This window comes from Chiloscyllium plagiosum, chromosome 21 (assembly GCF_004010195.1).
Source record: "Chiloscyllium plagiosum isolate BGI_BamShark_2017 chromosome 21, ASM401019v2, whole genome shotgun sequence".
NCBI lineage: Eukaryota > Metazoa > Chordata > Chondrichthyes > Orectolobiformes > Hemiscylliidae > Chiloscyllium > Chiloscyllium plagiosum.
The window spans coordinates 20172277-20196391 of NC_057730.1; the positions used below are offsets into that span (position 1 = coordinate 20172277).

At 42.3% G+C, this 24115-nt stretch overlaps 2 protein-coding genes across 6 annotated transcripts in view; both read right to left on the reverse strand.

The window, feature by feature from the left end:
- Positions 1-10175, reverse strand: part of polr3e (polymerase (RNA) III (DNA directed) polypeptide E) — a 68563-nt gene extending 58388 nt beyond the window's left edge. The window contains exons 1-2 of one of the 2 annotated variants that reach the window (XM_043711412.1): positions 9997-10175; positions 9760-9857 (exon numbers count right to left, since the gene is read on the reverse strand). The gene's annotated coding sequence lies outside the window, so the exon portion shown is untranslated. The remainder of the gene's footprint in view (positions 1-9759; positions 9858-9996) is intronic. The other variant, XM_043711413.1, reaches the window with a different exon arrangement.
- Positions 10176-14732: 4557 nt separating this feature from the next.
- eef2k (eukaryotic elongation factor 2 kinase) overlaps positions 14733-24115 on the reverse strand; it is a 63731-nt gene continuing 54348 nt past the window's right edge. For all 4 annotated transcript variants that reach the window (XM_043711408.1, XM_043711410.1, XM_043711411.1 and 1 more), the window contains 2 exons: positions 19752-19930; positions 14733-16515 (listed from right to left, as the gene is read on the reverse strand). In XM_043711408.1, the coding sequence (XP_043567343.1) occupies positions 16406-16515; positions 19752-19930 (289 nt within the window). In that variant the 3' untranslated portion in view covers positions 14733-16405. The remainder of the gene's footprint in view (positions 16516-19751; positions 19931-24115) is intronic.

The window sequence follows — 24115 nt, forward strand, 5'->3', positions numbered from 1 at the left end:
GGTTACCTCAGATTACAACAGGATCTTGACCAGATGGGCCAATGGGCTGAGAAGTGGTAGCTGGAGTTTAATTCAGATAAATGTGAGGTGCTGCATTTTGGGAAAGCAAATCTTAGCAGGACTTATACACTTAATGGTAAGGTCCTAGGGAGTGTTGCTGAACAAAGAGTGCAGGTTCATAGTTCCTTGAAAGTGGAGTTGCAGGTAGATAGGATAGTGAAGAAGGCGTTTGGTATGCTTTCCTTTATTGGTCAACGTATTGAGTACAGGAATTGGGAAGTCATGTTGCGGCTTTACAGGACATTGGTTAGGCCACTGTTGGAATATTGCATGCAATTCTGGTCGCCTTCTTATCAGAAAGGTGTTGTGAAACTTGAAAGAGTTCAGAAACGATTTACAAGGATGTTGCCAAGGTTGGAGGATCTGAGCTACAGGAAGAGGCTGAACAGGCTGGGGCTGTTTTCCCTGGAGCGTCCGAGGCTGAGGGGAGACCTTATAGAGGTTTACAAAATTATGAGGGGCATGGATAGGATAAATAGACAAAGTCTTTTCCCTGGGGTCGGGGAGTTCAGAACTGGAGGGCAAAGATTTAGGGTGAGAGAGGAAAGATATAAAAGAGTCCTAAGGGGCAACTTTTTCACACAGAGGGTGGTACGTGTATGGAATGAGCTGCCAGAGGATGTTGTGTAGGCTGGTACAATTGCAACATTTAAGAGGCATTTGGATGGGTATATGAATAGGAAGGGTTTGGAGGGATATGGACGGGTGCTGGCTGGTGGGATATCTGGTCGGCATGGACGGTTTGGACCAAAGGGTCTGTTTCCATGCTGTACATCTCTATGACTCTATGTTCAAGATGGTAGAGTTTGTGACTTTGGATGGAAGCTTTCGTGAATTTCTGGAGGGGATATCATAGATGATGCAGAATATTGCTACTGAGCTTTAGTGAATGTTTGTGGACAAGGTGCCAACCAAGCAAACTGTTATGTCCTGGATGTTGTCATAACCACCAAACCAGCAAAGCCCACTGCCCATGGGCTCTCAGTTCCCAAACCTTTTTCTCAGCAGCTACAGGAAGAGGCTGAACAGGCTCTCAGCAAGGCATTGGGACAATTTTGGAGCCTTGGTTACAGTGGAAAAAGCTTGCTAAGCCTTGCACTAAAAAGACTGGATGGAGTTGTGTATCAAATGAAAGATACCCTGATCCATGGATCAGTTCAGGCTGAACATGATAGAATGCAACACATGTTGTAACCAAGGGTTACAATATAACTGTTTTTTAACCTCACCATACACACCTGCTCCTCTTCCAAACCATGAGATCCACTTTCACCCCCTTCAACCTGCATTCCTTCATCCTTTCATTCAACATGGAATTTCCCAGGTCTACGAGTGGCAGCAACTTCCGAAATCAGACATGGAATTAGTGTCGGCATGTGATTAATATGCACAGACCCTCAGATGGCTGTGCAACTTCAAGGGAACAGCGCCTTCTGTTACTCAAAAATTAATCTGAATAATATTGCACTCCAAATGTTTATTCTCCTGAAGGGAAAGTTCTGCATAATCAGTTGTTGATCTCTACAAGGTTTGCCATTGTACCTAGCCAAATCCATTATGCAGGCTTTAGCTGTTTTCCAAATTGCATCTATGCTTTTGTGCCAGTTGTGCTGGGTTAATTGCAACCCTGAGAATGTGTATAGAGTATAAGAAGGCAGAGTAAGAATTAAGTTTGAGTTTTGTGAAACAAGAGGTTCAGCTGAGCATGATTCAGATCAGATAAGAACTTGCAGTTAACAATGGGGTGCTAAACAGGTCCAGGCAGCAGGGCGTGGAGGGGGTCGTTAGGGCCGACTGCCTGCCCCTCTTCCGTGGTTATGTCAGAACCTGGGTGTCCCTGAAGAAGGAGCACGCAGTGTCCACCAACACCCTTGAGCTGCTCAGGGAGAGGTGGACACCGCAGGGAGTGGAGTGCATTATTTCCCCCTCCAACTCTATTTTGATTTAATCCCTGCCCTCCCCTTCACTGTTTGATCACACAGCATTGCCCTTTGATGTGAAGGGCACTGCTTGTCACTGGTCACTTGGGTGCTTTCTATTCTTCCTGGTGGTGGGAATTGAATAAAGATTCATACACCTTGTATCTTTCACTGTGTCTCACACCTGCACACACACAACATGGGTGTGGGGGAATAAATAAGCACTACAAAAAAAGAAAAAAAAATGGAGTGCTAGAGGCAAGGTTAATGGGTTAACAAGGTAGAAAAGCATTCATTGTGTGGAGCCATTTAACAAGATGAGGTAGCACTCAGTAAGTAAGGTCAGTTAACAAGGTGAAAAGTATTCATTATGTGAAGCCAGTCATTCATTGTGTAAAAGTAGATGGCTTAATCTTTACTGATTGTATGTTGCCTGATCTGGATACTCCTCTCTGTAAAATGACGATAGTTCATTGAGAAACTGCTGTTCCAGAGAACAGTGAACTCATGTTCCTGTGCACATGGGCAATCATTCTCTCTCCCTCCAGGGCCTGGAATAAAGATGAAGGAGGTAAAACCATACTGTGTCTCTATGCATTTTGCTTTGACTGAAAGGGGGGGGGGAAACGGACGACAGCCCAACATCTCACACTCGACAGCCAAGACCTAAGCCAAGCACCATCTCTGTAACAGAGGCCTGCACCTTTCCCTTTGGCACTGACCATTCTGAGTGATGGTCTGCAAGACCTGGGCCTTTTCCCATGGACACTGGTCTTTTTTGAGTCGTCATCTGGGCCTTTCCCTGATGGACACTGATCTTTCTGACGGTTACCCTAATGGACTGTAACCTTGATGAAAGTCTCCTTGCGCTGTGCAACTGGCTCAAAATCAGCTCCTCCAATCACAGGCTCTCTCTACATCAGTCCACATTACTCTCAAGGAGCAACAAGATGGAGATGGGAAACCTATGATTAGAATAGCTGCTCCTCTTAGACCTGTCTCCCCTGTGTGGGGATGTGGGAGATGGCATGTTTGTCTCATTGATCACCTCCATGACTAACATTTCCTGGGCATTTTGGAATCTTTCAGATGCAAATTCACTCCTCTCCTACAGTGGCATTTTGAATGCTCATGGGAATTTGCACGCAACAAGAATGAATTCTCGCAGCGAACTGTCAGGTTTCTTGGGCAGATTGCGAATATATTTAGTGTCAGAGTTGATTCACAAAAGGCAAAAACAATCAAGATGTTTCCAGTTCCTCAAGGTAACTGACCTCCAGAGATGTATGGGTGTGGTAAAACAAGTTGGAAAGTTCTTAAATTAGCTGTCGTCGATGACCATTATGGCAGCTGCTATGACAAGACAATGCATGGAGCTGGGTAGAAGCAAAATAGTGGTCTTTTGAGAAAATCAGGGATGTTGATATCAGCAGGTATTTTAACTATGAACCAAAGCTGCTGACTATCATTGCTGCAGATGTGTCTTCTACATTACTGAAAGCTGTATTTTTCTGACACAGATAGATGGAAAGAGCAGGTCAGTTTACCATGCATCCTGTTTGAGAATGTGTATAGGGTGCAGGCAGGGAAAGAGTTAAGTTCGAGTTTCGTGAAACAAGAGGTTCAGCTGAGCATGACTCAGATCAGCTAAGATCTTACAGATAACAATGGGGTGCTGGAGGCAAGGGTAATGGGTTAACAAGGTGGAAAAGCAGTCATGATGTAGAGCCATTTAACAATATTGGACACATTCAGTATGCAAGATCACCTCACAAGGGGAACAGTATCCATTGTATGAATCCAGTTAACAAGATTAGAACATTCACTGTATAACAGTAAAGGGCTTGGTCTCTGCTATCAATACTCATTGATTGTAACAGTCACCCAATCAATATGTATGTTGCCTTATCTGGATGTTCCTCCCTGTAAAATGACTATATAGTTCATTGAGAATCTGCTGTTCCAGAGAAGGCAGTGAACTCATGTTCCTGTGCACATGGGCAATCGTTCTCTCTCCTTCCAGGACCCGGAATAAAGATGAAGGAGGTAAAACTATACTGTGTCTCTTGAGTGTTTTGCTTCGACTGAGTGCGGGAGGGGAAACGGGACATCATGTTCACTGGCAGAGGTACACAGTGATAGGAGAAGAAGCATTGTGAAAAGTTTGCAGATTTTGTTCAGTCTTCACTTCAAGATAGAAATAGACGACCAACTCTTGGTGAGAGTTAAATTCTAGGAGTTGCCAAAAATTCCTCCATGAGTGCAACGATTTAGCCTGAGGATGAGGAGATGTGATGCAAAGACAGTATGTTCCAGGAAAACAGCAGACTACAACAGGGGCTTTGTCCCGTATCCCTGCGGCAAAGCCAAAAGGAGATACATGTTTAGTCAAAGAGATGAAAACTTTACATCAATAAAAACCTCAATTCTAACAGCAACTCAGCAAATGACTGACATCAGAGATGCAGTGAAATCTGATAAAGAATTAACTTAGCTCAGTGTACTTTATCAAAGAATGGCAACACACCCTGTGGCACAATCCCATTCTCAGACAGCGCCATCAACAGAGAGACACCTCAGAGTAGGGGATAATTTATGATAAGATGGACAATCTTTACAATAGGAGTTCGGTTATTCCAACATTCTTGAGTCTCATTATACTACAACAACTGCACTAACAGCATCTGGGTATCATAATGCCAAGCCAAAGTGAAATATTCTGTTTGATGGTTAGGTCTCCCTTCAACCATTAAAAGAGTGAAATGGAGCTGTATTGTTTGTGCTATTCTTCAGAGGACAAGAGAACTGTTGATGCCATTTTCATTTTCAATCAAATAATCGGAATCTTTTAGGATGCACGTCAAACATAGAGGCAAAATATTCTTGACAGTAGCAAACTACTATTCCAGATGGATAAAAATCAAGCAACTGCAGTGTCACATCATTGAACAAGATTTTTGTAACACATTGAATTGCAGACCTTGTATTCTCAGACAGAGTTTAGAATGAGTATTTTAAAGAGTTCACAACATCATATGGTTTTGTCCATACTCCAAGCTCATCAAGATATCCCTAAGCTAACACTGATACTGAATGAGGAGCATGTATAGTGAAAACACTGAAGCCAAGAACTATGATATTAAATGTACACTGTTAAAACCTTGTTCATCTTCACTCCAGAATAGTTTTAACTCCACATGAACTTCTCACAGGAAGACGACCAAGAAATCAGCTCCCTCCTCTCCCACATCCATTCATGCTACAAGTACAAAGATGACAACTTGAAAAGTGAAGGGGAAACAGGACAAGTATTGTTCCAGTCAGATGTAAAACTCTGATAAGTGTGAAACAGCACACAATCTTCGAGACCTTCAACCAGGAGAGCCAATTTGGATTTGCGAGCAAGCGTGTTGTGTACAATTGAAACAGACATCTCATCAATGGCCCTGTCTTATTCAAATCAAAAATGGCACAGTTCAACCAAATACTCCAGCACTAGTTTCTACAAAGAATCAAGTTCTACACAGTTGGAGTAGTCATTAACACAACCAAACAGATAGGAGATTCTGTGTTCATTGAGAGGTCCACATGCAAGTCCAATTACTGAACCAGAATCAACAATTGTCCTTCTACCCAGCACAGTCCAAGCGACCATAAGAAATCTCAAATTCCCAATCTCCTCGAAATGAGCTGACAACACATTCAGGTAGACTAATATGTCCTCACAGTAATAGAGTCTGAAAATACAAACTCTATTTACTTTTCCATAAAATATGGATGTCACTGGCAAATTCAGTATTTGTTCTCTGTCCCAAATTTTCATTTTTGCAAAAATAAACTTTATTCTGAGTACAAGAGGACTAATTCCTGATGAAGGGCTTTTGCCCGAAACGTCGATTTTGCCTGTCCTCGGATGCTGCCTGAATTGCTGTGCTCTTCCAGCACCACTGATCCAGAACCTAATACTGTTCAGTCTAGACTTTACAGAAAATAGAATAAAATTTTGACATTCCCCATTAAAGCTTCTATCCAGTTGCCACAAAAGGCATTTTTTAATCACGAAAACAAAATATTTTACATTCCATTAAGGCAACTAGGGGATCTCAAAACTTACCAGGTCTATCCTAAATTGTCCTTGAACTGGGTGGTTTGCTAGGCCATTTCAGAGGAGATATAATGAGTCAACCACAGCAGTGTGGGATGGGTTCACATTCATAGAATCCCTACAATGTGGAAGAAAGCCATTTGGCCCATTGAGGCCACATTGACCCTTCGAGGACCATCCCACCCCTTTACCTTTTCCTTTAATGCTCCACTTCGCATGGCTAATTCACCAAACCTATATATGTCTGGACACTATGGGCAATTTAACATGGCTAACCCACGTAACCTGCACATCTTTGGACTGAGGGGGGAAACCGGAACACCTGAACAAAGGCAATAACGGCAGACACAGGGAGAACATGCAAAGTTGGAATTAAATCTGGATCCCTGGCACTGTGAGGCAGCAGTGCTAATCACTGAGCCACCATGCCTCCCTCAGCTTAGACCAGGTAAAAGTTGGATAAATTCCCAGGACCTGATCAGGTGTACCCTAGAACTCTTGTGAGAAGCTAGGGAAGTGAGCGCTGGCCCCCTTGCTGAGATATTTGTATCATCAATAGCCGCAAGCAAAGTGCTGGAACACAGGAAGTTGTTTATAAGGTGTCATTATTTAAGAAAGGTGTAAAGAAAAACGAGGGAACTATAGATCGGTGAGCCTGACATTGGTGGTGGACAAGTTGTTGGAGGGAATCCTGAGGATTTACATGTATTTGGAAAGGCAAGGACTAATTAGGGATAGTCAACATGACTTTGCACATAGGAAATAATGTCTCACTAACTTGATTGAGTTTTTTGAAATAAAGAACAGGATTGATGAGGGCAGAGCGGTGGATGTGCTCTTTATGGACTTCAGTAAGGCGTTTGACAAGGTTCCTCATGGTAGACTGGTTAGCAAGGTTAGATCACATGGCATACAGGGAGAACTAGCCATTTGGATACAGAACTGGCTCAAAGGTAGAAGACAGAGGGTGGTGGTGGACGGTTGCTTTTCAGACAGGAGGCCTGCCTACGACCAGTGGTATGCCATTGGGTCCACCGCCTTTCGTCATTTATATAAACGATTTGAATGTGAACATAGAAGGTATGGTTAGTACGTTTGCAGATGACATCAAAATAGGTGGTGTACTGGATACCAAAGAAGGCTACCTCAGAGTAAAACTGAACCTTGACCAGTCGGGCCAATGAGCCGAGGAATGGAAGATGGAGTTTAATTTAGATAAATGTAAGGTGTTGCATTTTGGAAAGACAGGATTTACACACTTAAATGGTGATGTCCTGGGGAATGTTGATGAACAAAGAGACCTTGACATGCAAGTTCATACTTCCTTGGAAAGTGCAGTCACAGGTAGATAAGATAGTGAAGGCAGCTAGTGGTATGTTTGCCTTTATTGGTCAGTGCACTGAGTACAAGAGTTGGGAGGTCATGTTGCTGCCATACAGGACATTGATTAGGACACTTTTGGAATACTGCTTGCAATTCTGGTCTCCTGCCTATAGGAAGGATGTTGCGAAACGTGAAAGGGTTCAGAAAAGATTTACAAGGATGTTGCCAAGGTTGGAGGGTTTGAGCTACAGGGAGAGACTGAATAGACTGGGGCTGTTTTCCCTACAGTGTCGGAGGCTGAGGGGTGACTTTGTAGAGGTTTATAAAATCATGAGGGGCACGGATAGGATAAATAGACAAAGTCTTTTCCCTGGAGTGAGGGAGTCCAGAACCAGAAGGCATAAGTTTAAGGTGAGAGGAGAAAAATATAAAAGGGACCTAAGGGACAATGTTTTCACGCAGCGGGTGGTGCACATATGGAATTAGGTGCCAGAGGAAATGGTGGAGCCTGGTACAATTACAACACTTAAAAGGTACCTGCATGGCTATATGAATAGGAAAGTTTTGGTAGGATATGGGCCAAGTGCTGGTAAATGGGACTAGATTAATTTAGGATATCTGGTTGGCATGGACAAGTTGGACCGAATGGTCTGTTTCCATGCTTTATATCTCTATGATTCTAATATATATTATATGATGGCTGAGGGATAAATATTGACACAGGTGCTGGATAAGACCCTGCTCGTCTATGAATGAGATCGCTTATGCGCACCTAACATGGCAGACCTGGAAGTTGCCACCTCTGGCATTTTCCCACGCTGTACACTTCTATAACTCTGAGGTAAAAAATGGCAGATTTCATTTACCAAAGGAAGAGGTGAAGTCAGAGACCTGGGGAAGGAACAGGGAGTTGAATGATAGGTTAAATCAGAAACGGGGGGAATAAAGTATGTCTGAATGTGATATGTTAATAAAAGGTGATGCAATGTCACATGATCTTACTCTCCGTTGCAGCCTCAGGACAAGATGAAGCCATAGTAAGATATTTCCTAAATAGAGTCATAGAGATGTACAGCATGGAAACAGACCCTTCGGTCCAACCCGTCCATGCCGACCAGATATCCCAACCCAATCTGGTCCCACCCACCAGCATCCGGCCCATATCCCCCTCCAAACCCTTCCTATTCATATACCTATCCAAATGCCTCTTAAATGTTGCAATTGTACCGGCCTCCACCACATCCTCTGGCAGCTCATTCCATACACGTACCACCCTCTGCGTGAAAAAGTTGCCCCTTAGGTCTCTTTTATATCTTTCCCCTCTCACCCTAAACCTATGTCCTCTCGTTCTGGACTCCCCAACCCCAGGGAAAAGCCTTTGTCTATTTATTCTATCTATGCCCCTCATAATTTTGTAAACCTCTATAAGGTCACCCCTCAGCCTCCGACTCTCCAGGGAAAACAGCTCCAGCCTGTTCAGCCTCTCCCTGTAGCTCATAATGTTGATATTTTGCTTACCTCAGGCTCTGCAAATATTATTTACCAGTACAATCAGACCAAGAATATTATAATAGCTATATTTACATAATCTGCTCTGAGAGCTATGGTATTTACAGTTGACAAACATCATGCAGTAAGTACATTGATTGTAGACTGCACTGAATGACTCTTGGAAATAGAAAAGCAGCTAACAATCCTGTAATTGAAGATCACAGAAAAGGAGAGAAGTTTTTTTGCTCTCATTTAGTTAATGACTGATCAGGGAGTTACAGGTAAGTTTGTGGCTGCAGTCTTGCCTGAGTCAGGAACTCACTCCACAGACTTGACCAACGTAAAAAACCAAATGACAATCCTAGTGCTGTAAATGCCAGAGAATAGTACTGGGGAGCATTACATTATAGGAGGTTCAATACTGTGATGATGCTGCACTGTTGGAGAAGACTGAGAAATCACCTTTCAGAGGCCAAACCTTTCAAAAGAACTATTTAAGGAAAAGAATGGAAGGCGTTGTCCCTGATATCTTGAGCAACATTTACCTTTCAATTAAAATCACTAAAATAGAATATCTCGCTTTAACCATATTATGGCTGCCTGAGGGCTCTTGTTGTGTACGTGTTTAACTGCTGGGTTTCCTACATTACCATGGTGACCACATTTATTTAACTCATCAGCTTTGGAACACTAAGGTTTCTGTCCTCATCTTGCTGAGGTTGCGACTTGCTGTCAGGCTGCACACTCCCATTCTACAGCCGGCCCCATCTGATGCAATGAGAGGGCAACAAGCTGCTGCGACCACAGACAGGGCGCCGGAAGCCGCTCCCTTCCATCCTGACAGGCCGGCTGTTGCCTTACCTGGTGCCGGTACCCGAGGGGCACTCCTGGCCTCGCTGACCACTTACACCACGGGGATGGGGCGGCCTCATTGGGAGATAGAGGTCCCAGGAGCCGGCCTGTACCGGAGAGAGTGAGAAACAGAGGCCGGTCAGAAGCCGATGCATCACAGGGAACCATCTAAACCCCAGGCCGAGGCTGCTGACTTAACGCCAACTGTGGCCTGGCCAGGCCCACGATCCCAGCCCCGGTACTCACCACTCTCCCCAGCCGCCCGTTCCCTCAGGCAGTGCCGGTGAAATGGATGAAACGGTCAGCAACCATGAAGCCGACACGTGGGTCCGACTCATATCATCAATCCCCCTCGTTACATGGATACCCCGGGGCCCCCTGGCGGTCGGAGGACCAGTCTACACAGGTACACTATCCCATCTGGCGGCCGGAGGACCGCGTTACATGGTTTTACTCGGTCCACTGGCGACAGGAGGACCAGACGACTCAGAGACACCATCCCATATTGCAGCCGGAGGACCACGTTACAATTGTACATTGGATCCTCCTGGCGGCCAGATGACTGCTTTACACCTGCTCCTCGATCCGCTGGCTGCCGGAGGGTTTTACATAGGCATTCGAGCCCCTAGCGGTCAGAGGACCACATTACATGTACACACAGCCAACCACCCACCTTCCACTTTGCAGACAGCGCAACATCCACAAGGGAGAAAGCACAACCCCCAGCTGTTATAAGTCAGACAGATGTGTATGCTGAAGATCTGAAACAAAAACAAAAAATGCTGGAGAAATTTAGAGTTTCGATTCCAGTGACCCCCTCCATCAGAAGAACAGAACTGATGGGGAAATTCTGAACTCTGGTAATAGTTGCAGGAAGGCGTTTAGGAATGTGATAGAGAAACTTTTGTTTGTTTTGAAGTTTATTTTTTCGCAGGAAGGGGGTATAGCTGATGAATCCAGCATTTATTGTCTGTCTTCGATTGCCCTGGAGAAGCTGGTGGTGAGCCACTCTCTTGAACCACTGCCGCTCATTTAGAATAGTCAGTTCCAGTCAATGCTGTAACACTGTAGTTCCCTTCTGTTGCAATCCTGCGTTATAAGAAAGTCGTGTAAAAGCAGCACCATTTTAACTAATGGGGCTGGAATCTTTTTATAACCAATATATGCTTTATAAGTGTCTCCAATTTGTTGATCGCATTATAGCGAATTCGCATTAACAAAGCAGATTGACCTGTAGGTAGACCCGCAGTGTTGATAGGGAGTTCCAGCAATTTTGACCCAGCAATATTGAAGAAACATAAATGCTGGAATTCTCTAAAATTCACTGAGAGAATGGCTGAAGTAAAAACAAAGTGCTGGAGAAATTCAGGCGGTCTGCCATCCATAGAGGGAAAAATATTTAAAGTTTCAAATTCTTCTTTGGAACCCAAAGATGCATATTGGACTTGAAATATAGTTGCAGTGTAACTAAATATATTTTATCTTAACATGTTATTACTATTGAACTCCCCCTTCTACTCCATCAAGGACATGCAGGTCCTGGGCCTCCTCCACCGCCAAACCATTACCACCTGATGCCTGAAGGGAGAATGTCTCATAGTCCGCTTTGGGACCCTGCAACCACACGAGATAAATGTGGATTTCAACAGCTTTCTCATATCCCCTCCACATTATCCCAGTCCCAAGCCTCCAACTCAGCACTGCCCTCCGGACCTGTCCATCACTTCCCCTCTGACCTATCACCTTCTCCCTCACCTTAATTCACCTATCGCTTTCTCAGCTACCTTTCCCGAAACCCCACACCCTCCCGTTTATCTCTCAGCCCCGACCCACAAGCTTCATTCCCAACAAAGGGCTTACGCCCGAAATGTAGATTCCCCTGCTCCTTGGACACTGCCTGACCCACTGTGCTTTTCCAGTACTACACTCTAGACTCTGATCTCCAGCATCTGCAGTCCTCACTGTCTCCATGTTATTACTATTGTATGATATTGAATTAATGACAAATTAATGTGTTGAATAATGAAATGCCTTTCAGAGGCATTTAGTCAAGGCTGAGAATCGATGATTATGGAGATAAATGAGGAAATTGGAGATGATGATTATCAGATCAGCCATTATCTCACTGAATGGAACAGATATGATGAGCCAAATGGCCTATTTCTGTTTCTACATCTTATGAATACATTGTCAGTCTTCTTTGAGGGTGACGGGGGAGGAGGCATGATATAAATTGTGATTTAGAGATATTTAAAGTATCATTTCTTTTCAGTTTGGGTTATTGACACGTCAGTTCTCTGCGTGTCTGTTTAATAATTAATTTGGAAATATTTTTGTAGTCATGTTTTTTTTAAAGACAGTTTGTTAAAGCTATCTTGGCAACAAAAATGGACTTTTGTTTAGCTTAGAGGAGAAAGTGAGGGCTGCAGATGCTGGAGATCAGAGCTGAAAATGTGTTGCTGGAAAAGCGCAGGTCAGGCAGCATCCAAGGAACAGGAGAATCGACGTTTCGGGCTTATGCCCGAAATGTCGATTCTCCTGTTCCTTGGATGCTGCCTGACCTGCTGCGCTTTTCCAGCAACACCTTTTCAGCTTTTGTTTAGCTTAGGATGCTTTACAAATTAGCAAGGTAAAGCTCTGTTAGGAATTTCTCTTTTTTAAAAGTGTAAGGGAAACACCCATAACGTAATAGTTTTATTTTATTTTGGTAAGCTTTGTGAAGTCCTTGAATGGAGACAGCTGTATAGAGCTATGCTCTTGAGAAGGGATGAATACAGCAAAACCCATTTATCTTAGAGTAACTAGTTAGTAATAATCCCAAACCAGAAATGTTCAGATAACACTGAAGAGATTATTCGAAATGGAGTATGTTTAAGGTCAGGTATAATGATGAGGGCTATAAAGAAGCTATTAACTTTTCCAGTGTAGGAATTAAAGTCACATTTACAACATTTGTAACATTGTGTTAATGTTTCAGTGAAAGACCACCTCCTTAAAATGAAAACAAAATATCATCTATCAAGCCAGATTTAAGTCTGGGGTCTGACTCATCCAATAATAGGGATCAGCTAGGACCATAACAGCTCGAACACCCAGAATCGTCTGCATCGGAGCTCTGTAATCTCTCACCGTTTAGGTAATATGCTTCTTTTTATTCTTCCTGTTGAATGGATACTTTTGCACTTTACCATATTATACACTATTTGCCAGCCCTTTGCCTACCCACTCAATCTATACTCTTTTTTAGACTCCGTTATATACTCTTCACAATTTATTTTCCTATCTTTGGCATCAGCAAATTCAGCAATCATATCTTTGGTCCCTTCATCAAAGTTGTTTATACGTATTATATAAAATTGAAGTCCCAGCATTGAACCCTGTGTAAAGCACCTTTTGCATCTAGCCAAGCAGAAATCATCTATTTATTTCTAATGTTTCCTCTTAGCCAGCCTGTATTCTACTTGCATCAATGTTATCCTTAAATATTTAGCTTGTATTTTCGGCAATAATCTTTGATGTGGCACCTTGTCAAATGCTTTCTGGAAACCAGAATATATTACATCCACTGATTCCCCTTTATTCAAAACACATTAGTAAAGTCCTTTTAGGAAGTAAATTGGTTAAACATCAGGTTGTAAGTTTGCTTGCTGAGCTGGCAGATTTGTTCACAGATGTTTCTTCACCATGCTAGATAACATCATCAGTGAGCCTCTGCAGAAGCACTGGTATTGTCCCACTTGCGTCTGTCTTGGTCGGTTCTTTTTCTGAGGGATTGGTAAATGGCATCTAACTCTATATGTTTGTTAATGGAGTTCCGGTTTGAATGCCAGGCCTCTAGGAGTTCCCATGCATCTCTTTGTTTGGCCTGTCCAAGTGTGGACGTATTATCCTAGTCGAACTGATGTCCCTCTTCATCTGTGTGTATGGATACTAGTGATAGTTGGTCATGTCTTTTGGTGGCTAGTTGGTGCTCATGTATCCTGATGGCTAGTTTCCTACCCGTCTGTCCAATGTAATGTTTGTTGCAGTCCTTGTAGGGTATTTTGTACATGACATTCATTTTGCTGGTTGTTGGTATGGGGTCCTATAAATTTATCAGAAGCTGCTTCAGTGTGGTGGTATGATTGTGGGCCAGAGTAGTGTGGTAGTCATCTCAGAGATGTCTAATGCATGGCAGGAAGGCTAGAGTCTCCCAGCATGTCATGTCTTCTTGTTTAAGTCTAAACAAGTGGGATATCACCCATCACAACAGACCAAGACACAAAATGCAAGTAGCACAGAAATCCAGCACTTCATATGAGGCTCACTGATGATGTTACCTCGCATAGTGATGAAATGTCTGAGAACAAATCTACCAGCTCAGCAAGCAAACTTACAACCTGAGCTACAAATCTTCTCTAAATTCGCATTGGTTAAACATGTTTTCCCTTTCATGACTGCCTGATTAACATTTACAAGTGCCATGCTATAGTGTCTGTAATAACAGCTTCTAACATCATTTCAATAACAGATGTTAAGCTAATTGGCCTGTTGTTTCCAGCTTTGTCTCTCTCTTTGAATAAAAGACGACAATTTCACTATTTTACATTGGAATGGTACTTTACCCAAATCTAAGAAATTTTGGAAAATTAAAAAGCATCACCAGCCCCTTTTTTTTTCAGACCCAATGGTGAACTCCATCAAGACTCAGAGACTTGTCAACCCATAGCTCCAATAGTTTGCTCAGTATAATTTCTCTGATGATTGCAATTTTTAACCAGAGTTCATCTCTTCCTCACATTTTCTCATGTGTAGCTATTTGAGATATTACTTGGATCCTCTACAGTACAAAATATTAGTTCAATTAATCTGCCATCTCATTTTGCATTAACCCCCAAACCTAAACACACTATAGGACCAATGTTGATATTGTAACTTTATATTTATCTTTAAAACATCCTTTTTTTTTCAATTTTAACAAGCATATTTCAATAAATTCAGAGTTAAAACAATAAAAAAGAATTTATTCTTGCTAAGCACATTCACATTACACATTGAAAACTGTGTAAACCATTAGCACCTGCTTATTTATAAGAATGCACAGCAGTCATTATATAATCCATGGTGCCAAGCTAAGAATATGGTAACATTTTACATAATATTTCATGGAAAATGTTAGACTGTTATTTTTTGATTCACAAAAGGGACAGTCCTATGTCATCATCATCTGCTAATAGCCATCACTGTATTTCAGTCAGTTGTGTTAGTTGTAAAGCAAGTAGTTAGTCATTGCCTTTTTATTTTAAAAATATACATTTTTTTTAAATGGTTCAATAAAATCTTCATGCTTTCTTGGAATATGGTACTTCATAAATGAAATATTGCATGGCATTTGCAATTACATAGGCAAAATCACAGAGATAAATACATTATTTTTCTATTCGGTATTATAGTTGTTAGGTCATTCAATGATGATTTCGAATAAACAGGCTGGGGCATTGCAGGGCTCAAACAGCACTGGGCCATTTAATGGGGTAGAAAACTTCATTATAAAGCAATGACCATAGGACTTCTTCGGCTACTGCAAGAGAAATTGAATTTTCAGCACCTTGCTTAACCCAGAAATGGGCACAAGTTGCCTTGATCACCTTACAGCTCTTTGGTTATGGGGCAATTTTGTGTTGCACGAGGGGATGTTTCTGCTGCTGGATGAATATCTTCAGGTGAGTTGTTAGACTGAGGTCTTTTGCCTGTCTGCCAACATTAATGATTCCCTGGCATATTTTTTTAAAAAAAATGAAAACAGCTCTTCCAATATTTTGACTAACATTTCTCCCTTAACCAATAGCACCCAAGACACACTGATGCCACAAAAAGATTGGATACATTATAGCCATTGCACCTTAAGCTAGTTAATTATCTAGAGTGCACAGAGGTGCGTGATTACATTAAAGTACAGTATATAAGTATTAAGCAGAGATGGATGGGGTCCAAGGGACAATAAAGTCTATCGTGGAGCTTTTGCTCTTTGTTCTGCAGACAGAAGCAGTAAAGGCATCTGTAAACTAATGATAGACACAATGCTGTTATTCAGCCAGATGTGTCACTTTGTTGTGCGTTTGTCAGCAAATTCAGGTTAGACAAACATGATTTTATAATGAGTGCGCTTTAACGTACATCTGTCCTGCACACATTCACCCCCACCATCACAGTTTGTAAACACAACTGAAGTATTTGAGTCTGCTATAGTGCCTCCTTTTTATGAAGGATGATGAAGGGAACAACACAAAGGTGCTTTTCTTAAACTAATAATCATAAAGGGCAGCATCAGATCAACAATCAAAATCCTACTTGCAAATATCCCTGGCATTCTCAAAAAATATAAAAAGTGCTGCTAAATTCAGCCAGACACTTGCAATAATAATACCACAAGCAGCTAATGCAGATTAACACAGACAAAACATTTTAAGAATCAGAATAGTGCAGGACAGAGGGAGGGTGTGCATCCCTCTGAGTTTGCACTGTTTCAGATCATTCATAAAGATCGTTCATTGCAATAGTAAAAATACAGAATAAATTCTAAACTTTCATACAGACACAAAAGGAAGACATTTGACATTTAGTAAACAATAACTTAAAAAAAAGACTGACAATCAGCTGTGCATAGGTCAAAAATTTATTCCTCCATCATGGACCAAGCTTCCTCTGCCCGCTCGTAGTACTGGTTCGCGAGTCTGCCCTTCATGTCCGCCATTGCTGCGTCTGCTGCTTCTGTGAAGAGGTCTCCTAAACACAGGACCATGCAAATAACAACATGAAACACAGGTAAACATTCACTGACAGACTCTTATCATTCTCATCCCAATTCAATTCACCATGTGCCGCAGTTCCTGAAATGGCATCAGACATTCTCTAAATGAGTAGACATTTCAAATAACATGTTCAGAAATGTTATTTCACTGTGAGACTTGAATCCTGTCCTTCTGCCTCAGAGGCAGGAACTCAACCACTGCACCACCTAGTCATTAAGGATAAAAAGAGATTTAGCTGTCATGCCCTCCCAATGTGAACAACCTCACTATCAAAGACCAGAGCAGAGAGTCTTGTGCTGCAGTATACTACACTGGGCCAGAAGGACAGATTCAAATGTCAACTGCCCCAGATATCATCACACATCCAAACAGTTTGATTAAAAGTACTTGTTTCAAAGTTTAGATTTCTCGTATAGAAAAGTCAGAAATGAACGGTCAATGCATATGAAACTGCACCTCAGAAACACATGTTGAAAAAAAGGGTCAAGCTATGGGGGAAGAGACAGGCTCAACAACTGCAGTTTAACACCTAACTTCAATTGACTGGTGTCCTGGAAATCAACGGGTGTCATGATCATGGCATGAGCAAGGTGACAAGAGCATTAAGAGCCTGAACAGTGAGTTTAATCTAACTACCAGCAGGTTAATTCAGTCCAGCAACATTATTTAAAACAATTCATAGTACTGTAAGCATTTTCACCTCCTATTAACCTGTCTTACCATCACACTCTCTCGCTTTGTACTAAAATCAATTTCTGTAATTTTGGCCACTTACATGCTGCATCCCTCCTTAAATTTTCCTACTTCTGCATCCAATTAAAAACTGTTCACCTCCAGAATCCTCTAGGTCAGGTAAAGGGTCATCACCTGAAATGCTGACTCCATTTCTCGCTTAAAAGATGCTGTTGGGTGATTATAACACTGTCTACCAATCTGGGCAAACAGACCATTCAATTTATCAAAAATATCCCAGTAGAAATCTCAGGCAGTTTACAAGGCAAAACTGAGATATCAGAGTGTGAACAGTACAACAAATTAGGACGTTACATTTTGGTTAGCACTTCAGACTTGAATTCTGACATTAATTGATTGTGCGCAATTGTATAGATCCTCAGGCTGGGGCATCATCAAGCATCCTGGAAGCCTTGTTACTTCAAAATAAAATGTTAATGTTCACAAGAATATTGAACAAAGATGCAAATATCTCAGATAATAAACAGCAGATCATTTGGCATCGGAGAAACGAATGAAGAATTATTTTGGTGTAACTCTGCTTCAACGTTCAGACCAATGCTGAAGGTGGTCCAGATGCAATCCCTTACTGTTATCTGTGCAGAAATGCTTCTGTGGTAATTCCAAACTGTGCTGACACCTCTGCAATTATTAGAACATCAGAAGTAAGAACAGGAGTAGGCTATTCGGCCCCTCATGCTGCTCTGCCATTAAATAGGATCATGGCTGATCCAACATTTGTCAAGTCCACTTTCCTGCGTTTACCCCCCATAACCCTCGATTCCTCAACTGATCAAGAATCTATCAGCCTGAAAAATCCTACGTTTCAATGAGAAACTTGATTGAGTTTTTTTGAAGTAACAAAGAGGATTGATGAGGGCAGAACAGTGGACGTGATCAACATGGACTTTAGTAAGCCATTTGACAAGGTTCCCCATGGGAGACTGGTTAGCAAGATTAGATCGCATGGAATACAGGGAGAACTAGCCATTTGGATACAGAAATGGCTCAAACGTAGAAGATAGAGGGTGGTGGTGGAGAGATGTTTTTCAAACTGGAGGCTTGTGACCAGTGGAGTGCCACAAGGATCGGTGCTGGGTCCACTAATTTTCGTCATTTACATAAATGATTTGGATGTGAGCATAAGAGGTACAGTTAGTAAGTTTGCTGATGAAACCAAAATTGGAGGTGTAGTGGACAGCGAAGAAGGTTACCTCAGATTACAACAGGATCTTGTTCAGATGGGCCAATGGGCTGAGAAGTGGCAGATGGAGTTTCGATAAATGTGAGGTGCTACATTTTGGGAAAGCAAATCTTAGCAGGACTTATACACTTAATGGTAAGATCCTAGGGAGTGTTGCTGAACAAAGAGACCTTGGAGTGTAGGTTCATAGCTCCTTGAAAGTGGATTTGCGGGTAAATAGGATAGTGGAGGAGGCATTTGGTATGCTTTCCTTTATTGGTCAGAGTATTGAGTACAGGAGTTGGGAGGTCATATTGCTGTTGTACAGGACATTGGTTAGGCCACTGTTGGAATATTGTGTGTAATTCCGGTCTCCTTGCTATCGGAAAGATGTTGTGAAACTTGGAAGGGTTCAGTCAAGATTTACAAGGGTGTTGCCAGAGTTGGAGGATTTGAGCTATAGGGAGAGGCTGAACGGGCTGGGACTGTTTTCCTGAAGTGTCGGAGGCTGAGGAGTGACCTTATAGAGGTTTATAAAATTATGAGGGGCATGGATAAGATAAATAGACCAAGTCTTTACCCTGGGGTGGGGTATGGAATGAGCTGCCAGAGGAAGTGGTGGAGGCTGGTACAATTGCAACATTTAAAAGACATTTCAATGGGTATATGAATAGGAGGGGTTTGGAGGGATTTGGGCTAGGTGCTGGCAGGTGGGACTAGATTGGATTGGAATATCTGGTCAGCATGGACGAGTTGAACCAAAGGGTCTCTTTCCGTGATGTACATCTCTATGACTCTATCATTAAATAAGTCTTATATAGCAGAAAATCCCAAGATTAACAATAGATATTTATATAGCACATTTCCAAAGGTGCTTCAAATAAAATAAATGTAACAATGAGACACACAAAGGAGATATCAGGGCAGCTGAGTAAAAGAAGTCACAGAGGTAAGTATAATAGAGTATCTCAAAGGAAAGACAGGTGATTTTGGAGAGAATTTCAGAGTGTGGGTAGCCAATTTCATATGAACCACTGGTTGGGTGAAGAAAACTGTAGATGTGTAATAGGCCAGAGCTGAAGAGGTGCAGAGTTCCCAGAGGACTGAACGACTGGAAGAGGCCTGTAATCTGATTTAAAAATAGAATCAATAATAGCCTTTAGACAGTGTTACACATCTAATTGAAACTTGAACTTGACAATTATTCATTAAAAGGGACAAAGTATCAGACAATTGCTATTTTTAGATTATTTCCTGCTCAGTTTGTTTGGTTAATGCTGATATCTTTATTCTACCTGCTTTCTGTGGATCTGGTTCCACACCAAACCCTCCTGTCATGTGGATTTCTGCCTTTCGAGCTAGAAGGCAATATTTAGGTTCGTCTCCTGTGCCATCATACTCTCCACCTTCATCATAATCAGTCATGTTCAGAGCAGCACTGTACCAATACAAAGCCTCCTTCCAGTCTTGGGTCCTGCGATGTCAATGAAAAGAGCAGTTACATTAAACCAATGCTACAGAGGCCATAAGAATTAAATAAACCCAAGTGGCCTTCTAGCCAATATATGTGTCAGTGTGGCATTGGTCAAAAGGGCAGGAAGCTTTTCCTAGGTTTTAAGACAGGACAGAAAGAATCCATTCAACCTATTGTGCCATTGTAGGCTCCTTAAAAGAGGTACCTTTTTAGTCCAATACCTTATCTGTAGCCCACAGACTACAGACAGTCCAAATCAGCCAACTGAAAGTGACATGTCCAAATTGCTGTTTGAAAGTTTCTTTCAGTTGACACATTTCTTGATCGTAATGCTCTGTTCTGACAGTTATTTTAAATCTAATGCCTCTAGTTATTACCAACTTACGAGGGTAAACAGTTTTTCCACTACTTACTCCACGAAAATCGCCCCAATTCTGAGTACCATTGTTCGGTCTCCCATTAACCTTTTCTCCTTGAAAAGGAGAATAATCCCAGCTTCAAGGCTTGAAGCCCAACTTATGATCGGTTTAAAATCCCTCTGTTGTCTTACTGATCAATTTTTGTTTGACAAGGTGACTTGGAGAGTTGATGTAATGCATTGGATGTGGTCTATACATACTTTAGCAAAAGCTTTTGATAAGTTACTTCATGGCAGATTCATCAGGACACAGCCCACGGGATCCAATGGCATACTGTATTTTAAAAAAAGGCTGAAAAGGAGGAAACAAATGGTGAGGATAGAGGGATGTTTCTGTGGTTGGAAGTCTGTTTCCAGTGGCAACCTACAAGGTTCAGTGCTGGGGTGTACATTCACAATTCAATTTAAATGTAGGGGCATGATCAAGAGGTTTACAGATGCCATGAAAATTGATCAGAGTTGCTGTGGTTCTGTTCGCCGAGCTGGAAGTTTTTGTTGCAAACGTTTCGTCCCCTGTCTAGGTGACATCCTCAATGCTTGGGAGCCTCCTGTGAAGCGCTTCTGTGGTGTTTCCTCCGGCATTTATAGTGGCCTGTCCCTGCCGCTTCCGGTTGTCAGTTTCAGCAACCTAATGAGCAAAACTAATGTAGTGTACAAAATCCCATGCAAGGACTGCACAAAGCACTACATAGGACAAACAGGAAGACAGCTAACGATCCGCATCCACGAACATCAACTAGCCACGAAACGACACGACCAGCTATCCCTAGTAGCCACACACACAGACGACAAACAACATGAATTTGACTGGGACAACACTACCATTATAGGACAAGCGAAACAAAGAACAGCCAGGGAACTCCTAGAAGCATGGCACTCATCCACAAACTCCATCAACAAACACATAGACCTGGACCCAATATACCGGCCACTACAGCGGACAGCTGAAACTGACAACCGGAAGCGGCAGGGACAGGCCACTATAAATGCTGGAGGAAACACCACAGAAGCGCTTCACAGGAGGCTCCCAAGCACTGAGGATGTCACCTAGACAGGGGACGAAACGTTTGCAACAAAAACTTACAGCTCGGCGAACAGAACCACAGCAACGAGCACCCGAGCTACAAATCTTCTCTCAAACTTTGAATTGATAAGAGTGGTAAATCAGGCGGAGGATAACTGTACACTGCAAGAGGATATCAATGAACTGGTCAGCTGGGCAGAGCTGTGGCAAATGTATTTCAACCCAGAACAGTGAGGCCACGCACTTGGGAGGGCTGACAAAGCAATGGTAGGAGCCTGTTAAGTACTAAAGATCAGGGGAACTTTGGTGTGCATAGCCACAGATTCCTGAAGGTATCAAGTCAGGTTGATAAGCTGGTTAAGGCATCATATGGGATACTTACCTCCATTAGCCAAGGGATAGAATACAAGAGCAGGGAGGTTATGCTGGAACTATAAAATGCTGGTTAGGTCACAACTGGGAGTAGTGCATGCAGTTCTCGTTGCCACATCTCAAGAAGGAACTGATGACACTAGAGAGAGTGCAGAGGAGATTTACCAAGATGCCTCCTGGGTGGATGGTCTGAGTTATGAGAAAAAAAATTATATAAGCTGACACTATTTTCCTTGGAACAGCAAAGTTTTAGAGGGGACCTGTTAAATATGTTTAAGGTTATGAAGGGCATAGAGAGGCACTTCTTCCATTAGAATGGGGCACAGATTAAATATAAAAGGCCAAGAGGAAGTTGCGAAGAATTATTTTCATCCAGTGGAGGATGAGAGTCTGGAACACCCTGCCTAAAAGAAGTGGCCGAGTCTGAAACTCTCAAAATATTTAAAACAGTTTTTAAATAATTTATTCCAGGGCCATGGGCCAAGAGAAAAGAGCTGGAAAATGTGGTAAGTGTATACAGATCTTCATTGACCAGTATGGACACAATAGACTGAATGGCTTCCTACTATGCTCAGAATATCTATGAAACACTCCATCCCACCTCTGTAACCTTTCCCAGATCTCATGGAGTCCTGTAGTCTGGTTCTTTAAACTTCTTAAATCTTTCATTTCACTGTTAATCACAGAATCCCTACTGAGTAATCCCAAGTCCACACCTAACCTCCGAACAGTAACCCACCCAGACCCATTCCCCTAACCGATCACTCTACACACCTCCTGACTATTACCCCTAACCTACACATCCCTGAACACTATGGGCAATTTAGCATGGCCGACTCACCAAACCTGCACATCTGTGGATTATGGGAAGAAACCGGAGCACCCAGAGGAAACCCATGCAAACTCGGGGAGAATGTACAAACTCCACACAGTCACCCAAGCTGGAATCGAATCTGGGTCCCTGGCACTGTGAGGCAGCAGTACTAACCACTGAGCTACGATGCCACCCGAAATGATGGTCATGTCAACATTCATCGAGGCCCCAAACTCTGGAAATCCTTCCCAAACTGCTTGGTTTCACTCTTCTGCTGCTTCAAAAAATTCATCATGAGGCTCACAATATTGATTGCTGCACAGCAGACTTAGCTGCCAAGTACATGGACATCAGGAAAAGAAAGGATGGGAGTTATCCTGTTGGCTCTCCACCTTCAAATAGTCCAGTCTCTCAGATAACCATGCCAAAGGATTACCAGCCTTACCAACACCCTCAAGTCATCTGATTGAGAGGAGGGCATTAGCTAAAATTCTTAATTGTTCCTTCAATATAAATAGAGAATCGAATAAATGGAGGAAGCATCTAAACTGTATATTTTGAAATCTCACAGCTCATAAATAGATTTGCCTTATCTAGATTAGTCAGGCACCAGACCGAAACTCTGAGTTCATAGTCCAGATGATTTGTTTTTTGTTTACATACAGTTATCCAAATGGTATCTGCACAAGGACAGAGTAACTGTGCTGTATGTTTTTACACAATCAGCATACATATGTAGCATACCTTTCTTCAAAGAACTAATGTTTAGCTGATCAAACTTTAGGTTTCTGGTTTTACTGCTGATTGTACTTTATCAGTTACTGAACTCCCCTTTCATTCATTCAGAGGGGATTTAGGTTTCAGACCAACCCATAATCCCAACCAGTTAGTTTTCTCTCCTTCCTTGCAAGTTTCACAGCACTGCAATCCCTCGGGTGCTCTGCTTAACAGATCAGTTTTCAGTGCAAAAGTGATTACTGACAAACTATGATCACAAAATGCATCATAAGTGATACTGCCAATCATCATGTGCCTAGACTTCTAGCAAATAAAAGAAAACATAATTTAAACATTCAAACAGAGTTCAATCAGCTACAGGGAGATGCTGAACAGGCTGGGGCTGTTTTCCCTGGAGCGTCAGAGGCTGAGGGATAACCTTATAAAGGTTTACAAAATTATGAGGGGCATGGATAGGATTAATAGACAAAGTCTTTTCCCTGGGATCAGGGAATCCAGAACTAAAGGGTGAGAGGGGAAAGATATAAAAGAAACCTAAGGGGCAACTTTTTCACGCAGAGGGTGGTACATGTATGGAATGAGCTGCCAGAGGATGTGGTGGAGGCTGGTACAATTGCAACATTTAAGAGGCATTTGGATGGGAATAGGAAGGGTTTGGAGGGATATGGGCGGGTGCTGGCAGATGGGACTAGATTGGGTTGGGATATCTGGTCGGCATGGACGGGTTGGACTGAAGGGTCTGTTTCCATGCTGTACATCTCTATGACTCTATAATCCGGGCAAATGTGACGTGATTCATTTTGGAAAGTCTAATTCTAG